The sequence below is a fragment of the Stigmatopora nigra genome, chromosome 1 (genome assembly GCF_051989575.1).
Source record: "Stigmatopora nigra isolate UIUO_SnigA chromosome 1, RoL_Snig_1.1, whole genome shotgun sequence".
Taxonomy (NCBI): domain Eukaryota; kingdom Metazoa; phylum Chordata; class Actinopteri; order Syngnathiformes; family Syngnathidae; genus Stigmatopora; species Stigmatopora nigra.
In genome coordinates, this window is record NC_135508.1 from 13323125 (window position 1) to 13331222 (window position 8098).

General features: G+C 41.1%; 1 protein-coding gene across 2 annotated transcripts; it reads right to left on the reverse strand.

The window, feature by feature from the left end:
• Positions 1 to 1435: 1435 nt before the first annotated feature.
• rnf41 (ring finger protein 41) lies at positions 1436 to 7566 on the reverse strand. 2 transcript variants are annotated; one of them, XM_077729286.1, is made up of 7 exons: positions 7458 to 7566; positions 6417 to 6474; positions 6220 to 6332; positions 5317 to 5588; positions 4928 to 5063; positions 4208 to 4311; positions 1436 to 2964 (listed from the first exon to the last, which is right to left on the reverse strand). In XM_077729286.1, exons 3-7 carry the CDS (start codon positions 6307 to 6309, stop codon positions 2610 to 2612), a joined length of 957 nt encoding a protein of 318 aa, XP_077585412.1. In that variant the 5' UTR covers positions 6310 to 6332; positions 6417 to 6474; positions 7458 to 7566; the 3' UTR covers positions 1436 to 2609. The 2 variants fall into 2 exon arrangements, with proteins under 2 accessions (XP_077585412.1, XP_077585402.1); XM_077729276.1 differs by having other exon boundaries at positions 6220 to 6335.
• Between the last annotated feature and the right edge of the window lie 532 nt (positions 7567 to 8098).

Consider the following 8098-nt stretch of genomic DNA (forward strand, 5'->3'; position numbering starts at 1 on the left):
CTTAAGTGTACTTTTGTCCCCCAAATAGACGTTCAACAATGCACTCTAAAAACATCCCAAACATCTTGCCGTCATTGGACAATTTCGTGGTTGTGCACATAAAAGTGATGTCGAGTTCAACACGTTCCCAATTGTCCGCATAAAAGCCACAGACTGTGCAGCGTCGACAACAATGTGTTTGGGAAGTCCCATTTGACATTCCAGTGTCCACAATGGACACGGATTAGACACCACAAAGAGGACGCGGCTGGCCTCGGAGGACAACGACGACACAAAACGTGCTGCCCTTTGACAAAAGCCAACCTTGGACCTCGTGACGCAGTTGACTGGCTGCAAACTTTCCTTCCACTTGACCCCAATGAGCAGCTTTTTCAGGGCACCGCTGCCTTGATTTGATCTTTTACATCAAATATAAAAGCGTCCTGGGCCAAGAGCGCTCCCTAATGGCGTCTCATAACATAGTGTTTTAAAAAAAGCAAGTACTATATATTTCATTTGCTATTTTAAAAATCCCTAGGAAGCTTTCTTTATACACTTGGCCTACATTCGGCCTGGGACGCTGTTTGACCCTCAATCTATACATATTTTCAAATTAACCTCCACTGGAAAGTGCAGTAGTTATTTTTATATCATAATAATTACCATGTAGAAGAGTCAAATTGGGTCATTTCATTGTGCCAAAAAAATGCAAGCTGATATTAAAAAATAACAAAGCAATTGAGTACAATTTTCAAAACCTACTACATGTACAAAAAAAGGGAAAATTGGTGGTAAATGCATACATTTGACAGAGCCAGGTCTTTAATTTTCTAACCATGGTTTGGTTAAAATCATGCAAATATCATTTTAATAGTTACTTATTAAATGCCTACTTTCCCCCTTTAACATTTGTTGACTTTAGACCTTTTAAATGAATGTCGGACATAAAAACAGCCTTTTCAACACATTATTCTAGTGTGGCGTTTAGGGTTTGAATACAGGAAGCAAACAAAACTTAAAAATAAGATTCTATGATATATAATATCAAGCATTTGTTTGGATGTTCCACCAAATCCACAAAAAGGACATTTGTTGCCATCAATGACAATGAAACATGGTTGGTCAATGCTAACTCTCCAAAAACTCTGAAATTTTCTATTTTGTTTTTTAAAAGATTTCCCAATCCAGTTTTTGTCCACTTCTGATCCAAATCGAGTTTTTTCAACATGTCTTGATCTGATGCCCATACTTATAGAACAGTAAAATAATATACAAAGAATAACATCACCAGTAAAATGATAAATGGTCCATGGTCCTAAAACCACGACTACTAAATTGTATTTGATCTCGGGACCAGATTTGATACTTGAAAACTATTCATTTGACTCACCGATATTAAGAATCGTCTGGTAAAAATTCAGGGCAACCAAGTGATTTTCATCCCACATTGACAAAATACTTGTGACATTTTATTCATTTCTCTGTACATGATTCACCAACACAAAACAAATTTTAAAACATTAACAAGAAACTAAACAAGGCGCCCATACAGAGTTACTGTTACTGCTTCTGTAGTCATTCTTGTCTATTTACACTTTTGAGAAAAGACGGTGGGACGCCATACACTTGTTGGAAGCCACGGGCGCGACTTCAATAACGACTTTTACAATCTCAATGCTGTTACCACGTAAAGAGATGCTTGCTAAATGCAACCTACAGTTGGACAACATAAAGAATAGATTTTTTTTTTAAAGGCAACCATTGTGGTCATCACTTAAACCCAGACACACAAACAATTGAACACATTGCAAGTGGACCCATCCTACCAAATAAAGGCGACCGAAAACAACATATATTTTGCTTCAAATGCACCGAAAAAGGCAGATTTTTGACTTCAAGCTTCTGTGTGTGTGTGTGTGTTAGTGTGTGTGGGGACACGAAAAAAACAAAGGCAATGGAATAAATTAAACAAAATGGCACAAAAAAATGGACAATGCAAAAAGGGATTAGATGATCCTGTTGGAATATTCACAGCGCAACTTCATCTCCTGAAAGCTCGCTACAAACGAGAATTAGTGAAAAATGAAACTTTAAATGAATCGAAAACAACCCCCCCCCCCCAAAAAAAAAAATCAGAGGAAGACAATGACATCGGAGTTAATATAGTATTTGTATTTACAAACATTTACACAAGTGAGGTACCACCGTATTGATACAAATGACGTGGCCATGATAAGTCCGCTGCGAATAGAACGTCCGGGTTTTTAGCGTGCCGAGCGACATTGGACTCGAATAGCTGGAATCGCTTTCAAAACACTCCGTAACGATCATTTCGCGTGATGCTCAAAAAGGTTCCAAGATGGTGCCAAAGTTCCTCTGGGAACGAAGCGACAATCTTGCCAGTTTTTCACTTCATAATGCATGTAGTGGAACAATCATAACATATAATGCACTAAATATAAACTGTGTAAACATCACAACTCCTTTCTCATCAGTCATAATCAGCTCTACTTGCCAGGTTGATAGCATCTTTGTCCTTCCTTTAAGGCATGGGTATCAACATTTTGCATTCTTGCTTTTGTCTTAAATAGGCCAGATTTCTTGTTGTCATTTTTATTCCCCCGGCAGAATTATAGGATCTCCTCCACTCCGTGCGCAAAGATCATGACGAGACCGGGCTCTAGAATCATGTCCTCTCCCATGTGTTGGTTCTCGCAGGCCATCACCACCACCGCCTGCTTTCCCGGGATGCGCTTGGCCACGTAGTTCTCGTAGTAGCGGCGGTTCATCTGCCGCGTCTCCAGCGAGGCCAGACCCTGCGGCCAATTGCGCTCGTGGGCATTCTCGATCAAGTCGTTGACGATGGAGAGCGGGCAGCCGCTGTCGATGAGCGAGCGCTTGATGACGGCTTGCAACACCGCGTCGGGAGTGGAGATCATGCCACCCCAGCGGGTCACCCGGGCGGGCTGCATGGAGTTCACCCACCTGATAGACAAGCCAGCTATTAAAGAAAGACGCTTTCACGCTGACTTTAAAGACAAAAACGTGCGCAGGATTTTTTTTTCTTTTTCGTTGGTCCATTCGTGAACGATTGCACGTCAACGATATCAGGTTGGCCAGAATAGGAGGTTTAAACCAGGGCCGTCCAAACTACAACCCGCTACCCAAGTTTTGCCTGGCCCGCATCAAATGATGAAATTCTCATTGAACCACAAGAGAATGTTAACTACAACTGTGTTGCATTTCTCAGTTTGAACACTAGAGGCTGGCAGTTCCTTAAACAGCAGCTCTCCGTATATTTCAATGTCGAAAACTACAGAATGAGTTTTTCCATTCACTCGATTTCTGGAACCACTCACCCTCACAAGACTTGCTGGGTGGGGGGTGTCGGCACCTATCGCAGCCAACTAAGGGCACCAGGTGGGGGACACCCTGAATTGGTGGCCAGCCAATCGCAGGGCACAAGGAGACAAAACCATTCTCAAAAGGGGTTCAATAAAATGAACATTGCGAAAAAATAATGCACGTACCTTCAAAACATGATCTCAACAAACCTATCACATGCTTACAAGATCTCATTTGAGAAAATGAAATCAACAAATGTATCACATCCACTCAATATTTCCTTGGAAACGTCAAGACGAGACTCCCACTTTTGCAGTTTGAAGGAATACTGCCTTCCATCTGGTCTCTCAATACTAAGTTCACAATGTTGGCAACGTATAAATCCAAGTGTCTAATATGCAGTTACTTGATTTTGATGTTCATAAAAGTTAATGTGAGGATGAGCTATATGCTGCACCTAGAATTTTTCCAATTGAACAACATTTATCACTATTTTAGTGATTTTCCTGTGATAACAGGTGACATTGCAAGTGATGTCCTTAATGTTAATGGCATTCTAATTTCCCACATTGCGAAGTAAAGAGTCCCACATCAGTGTGGCATTAAGAGTTTTGATTACATACAAGTTGAATTATAACATACGATTGTATTTTGATCACCGTCATTAGTTTGGTTCTTTCCACCTTTCAGATCAAGATGGGCTAAGAAAAGAAACAGTATAGACCTTATTTTTGTGAGTATTATTAAAACTTGTTGGTATGGCTTTATACTGCCAAGGTTCAAGAAATATTACCCATCATGAAATTGCACCCTTAATAAATTCATCTGTACTGGCATAGTACCGGAGAGGAAAAGGAGCAACGAAAAAAATAGAAAGACTTACTCCAAGATTTCGTTGTACTCGATGGTCTCCTCCAAGTTTTGCAGGTTGGGGTTAGCGCTGCGGATGGCTCGCATGTACGCTTTTAGCAGTTGAATATCTCGTTTCTGGGGTGCAAAGAGTGACAAAGGTGATGACAAAGCCTTTTTGAACATTCATTATAAAGCGTTTTTGAAAATTGAGTAGTGGAGATGCCAGTCCCCATCTATGAAGGCCCCATTAATGCTGGCACATCATAGGTTTTGAAGGAACATGACGAAATCAGAACTGTATCTTCTTCAGGGATGTTTTGCTTATTGTAGAAGGACAATGCCAAGCCACAGAAATGTTAATACATAAAAGAATGAAAGTACACCACACTACTTTTTCTGATCTAGGTCTACAATGTTTTGTGCCTGTCTTGCTACTGCAACCAAGGAATTTCTCCAAATAAGGGATGAAATAAAGTTCGAATCTAATCTAGCCTGCCAGCAGTTCAGACCTTTCCACCATCTAAAAATCTGTGGCGTAATACGAAGCTGTAAATAAGGAAACGAACCCACTGTCTGTCAAGCAACTCCAGTTATAAATCAAAAAGGATTGGAAAATAATTTGGTGGTAAAGTCGGCAGCGTGGGTCGCCTACTGACACAAGGATAAGCATTTCGATCCTGGTACTGACTTCCCAAGCAAAATAACAATGCACATTTGGGCAAAGAAGCCACACACAAGCAGACATACTTACTTGTTCGCCCAGCTGGTGTTTATGCTCCGCCACAGTTTTCTCCAAATCTGAAATTTTGCTTTGCTGCTGCTGGACTACATTTCGCAAATGCTTGATGCAGTTGTGATTGGACAGCTCGTCCTTGGGCATCTCCAGGCTGTCGTTGCAAGAATAAAGCCATGTTAAGATCGAAGACTTTGTCAATCACGTTCTATAGTAAACATCCATCTAGATTTCTTATTTGCATGCTATCAAGTCTGGATGAATGATGTTTTCTGGTTTTGCATGATATTTGGAACCATTACGTGACAGAGGGCACATTCATATATATAATAATCTAATCATATATAATCTAATATATTAATTTCCCAAAGATGAATATGTCAGTCCAATAGTCAAGCAGCACTCACCCGCACCCATCCTCACAGTTGACCGGCCTTTTGGGGTTGTGCTCGCAGTCCTTGAGGTGCGACTGCAGCTGGTCCAGCCGAAGCGTGGCCGCGCAGCCGAAAGTGGCATTGTCACAGTTGATCTGCAGCTTGGACAGCATGTTGCGCATGATGCGAGGCACGGGCCGAAGGTGAGCCAGCGTCACCACCGTGCGGTCCACGGGACAAATCTGCTGCTGGGCGAACCACTGCGTGATGCAGGCATTGCAGAAGGCGTGCTCACAGTGTGGGGCCTGGAAGGAGAACCGGAAGCAAATTGAAGAATGATTTGATTCCGAATAGATTGTTATAGGCGTGGCTTGCGTCAAGAAGGGCATTCGCCATAAAACCAAAACCAAAGGGCCATTCTATGCTTTTGCCGTGGTGATAAACTCAAAGCCAACCGTTATTCGGACTAGAACGTAGGTCAAAGGTTGAAACACACAAAAGTGCATCCTTTTAAGGTGTTGATTTTGAATTTAAGAGTGACAAGAAAAATCTTCAGAAAAAATTTAGACAAAGCTTTAGCTAAGCAAAGCTCTTAGAGAGCTGATTTAATTTCAATGACCAGCCTTTTTTTTCCCTAAAACAAAGCATTAGTGATGTTAGAATCATTGTGCGTTTTGATACAGTACTTCTAAAAATTCATCAAAAATCGATATTGTCCATCGTAGAAAATTAATTCCCCCATTTTAGAGTCAACACTGTATATACACACATTAATTCCCCATGCACTTCTCATGAATAATTCATTGTTTTGTATTCAAGATCAAAAACTAGTTTTACACAAATACCGACATTGCATTTCTACATCCAACACTGACCATTTACATTCACTGAACAAAACACCAAACATACAACTACACATCAGTTTCAACAGCCTACCTGCACTGGTTCTTCGAGAACCCCGCTACATATTGGACACAGCAGGTCTTCATCCACCTCCCCTTGGAACCTCGTCACGTCGTAGCCCATGGTGCATCCCTGGCACCGACCGCCTCCTGTAACATAACGTCAACTGCCATATCTGTGTCGACTTCATTAGGGAAACGATAACAACAAAAAAAGACAGAAATGCCTACCTTACTCACAAACAGCTTCACGTAATTCCATTCAGTTGGTGACTCGGTTTTATTTACGCTGCACAAAAAAAGGCAACATGCTCACAAACATCTTAATGGATAGTTTGGGTTTGCTTTGAATTCTTAAGAGCTTCTTCTGAATCACCACCTTGGGACTATTATCCTAAAACTAAAAACACTTGAGTGCTGTTTTGATTACCCAAGAAACGTCAGCAAATTATCCCAATTACTTCGTTTGGACACCACCCAAGAACTACTTTGTAACTGTGGCTAAAGTGCTCAACCTTTATTTCATTTAAGGGTGTGCACATGGAGCTCTAATTATTTTGTTTTTATTCAATCTGATAATTTTAACTCCTTGATTAACCACGTCAAATGATCTGCAGTTTTGGGATGTATTCATTTCAAGCTCCAGTGAACAATAGTTTGAAATAAATTCGGACATATTAAGAGGACAAACAACGTGAAAATAACTTATTTGTGAAACTGCATGAGATTTATGAGCTGATGATAAATGGCAGAGACGTATACGGATTTACGTATAAACCTATCTGCTAGGTAAATAGCTGTATTCCGTTAAAAAAAAACAAGGGCACGTAGTATATTTTTTGCCGTTTTCTTTTCGAGATGCACTGTCAAATCGGTAATAGTATCCCCCGACCCTCCGTGTTTTTATGACCCAGACATGTAGCTTGTTATGCGCACACAAGCAGGTGATGCTGTCCTCTCCTCTTCACCCATCATACTCACCCGACTCCCCCACCGAAAACGGCCACGGGTTCGAGGTAGCTCCCTAGCACTCTTGCAAAAAATCTTCCATATATTTTTTAGTTAAAGTGCGCATCCTTGGGAAATGCTTGCGGCTGTGTCAGTCTCATACACGTAGCCTAGCTAGCTAGCGCAGCACTTAGCAACACCAGCGCTGTTTCCGGCGGACATTAGCCTCTGAGCTAAACCATGAAAGCTACTATATTATCAAAAAATGGCTATATATCCTCATGCACGACCGAACAAAACGGGGCAAAAAGGTACTGAACTTACTTTGGAGGACGTTAAAGTTGCTGACGGGCAAGATCTTTGCGTAATTTGGCTCGTATGACTTTTAGACGGAGCTAGCCGCGTGCCGCCGTGCTATATCCTAGGATCTACGCCGTCTGCGTTACACGTACGCTAACGGACAGTGACGTCACGACGCAAATTCTGACAACTGGAACAACAATGCAGTACTATTTATTGATAAAACGAGTATTAAGATTCATTTAACTTTAAAGAAATGCATGCGTATACATGGGTAAAAAAATCTCCCATCTTATTCAATCATGGACAATTTTTTTTTTGCAGTCTGTTGTTTTAAATCCATTCATAAAAATATATTTAAATAGGTATCTATAATATATGAATGTACTGTTTATCCCCTTCACCACCGCCTACTTGTATAAGTGTGGGCTTTCCATACAGGTTTTAGCTTTTATAAAAATACACACCATATCCATTCATTCAACTACTTGTCCGCACAAGGGTCACTGGGGGTGCTAGAGCCTATCCCAGCAGATTTCCCAAATTGGTGGCCAGCCAATCATATGGCACTAGGAGAAGGAAAACCATTCATACTCATACCAACGGGCGATTTAGAGTGTTCAACCAGCCTACATTGCATGTTTTAGGATGAGGGAGGAAATCTG

Coding starts and splice junctions, on each gene's coding strand:
- rnf41 (XM_077729286.1), bottom strand. CDS start 6,309: ATGGGCTACGACGTGACGAGGTTCCAAGGGGAGGTGGATGAAGACCTG. Junction 4,312..4,927: donor AACACCAGCTGGGCGAACAA/GTAAGTATGTCT, acceptor TTTGCACCCCAG/AAACGAGATATTCAACTGCT. Junction 2,965..4,207: donor GAGTACAACGAAATCTTGGA/GTAAGTCTTTCT, acceptor CTTGTCTATCAG/GTGGGTGAACTCCATGCAGC.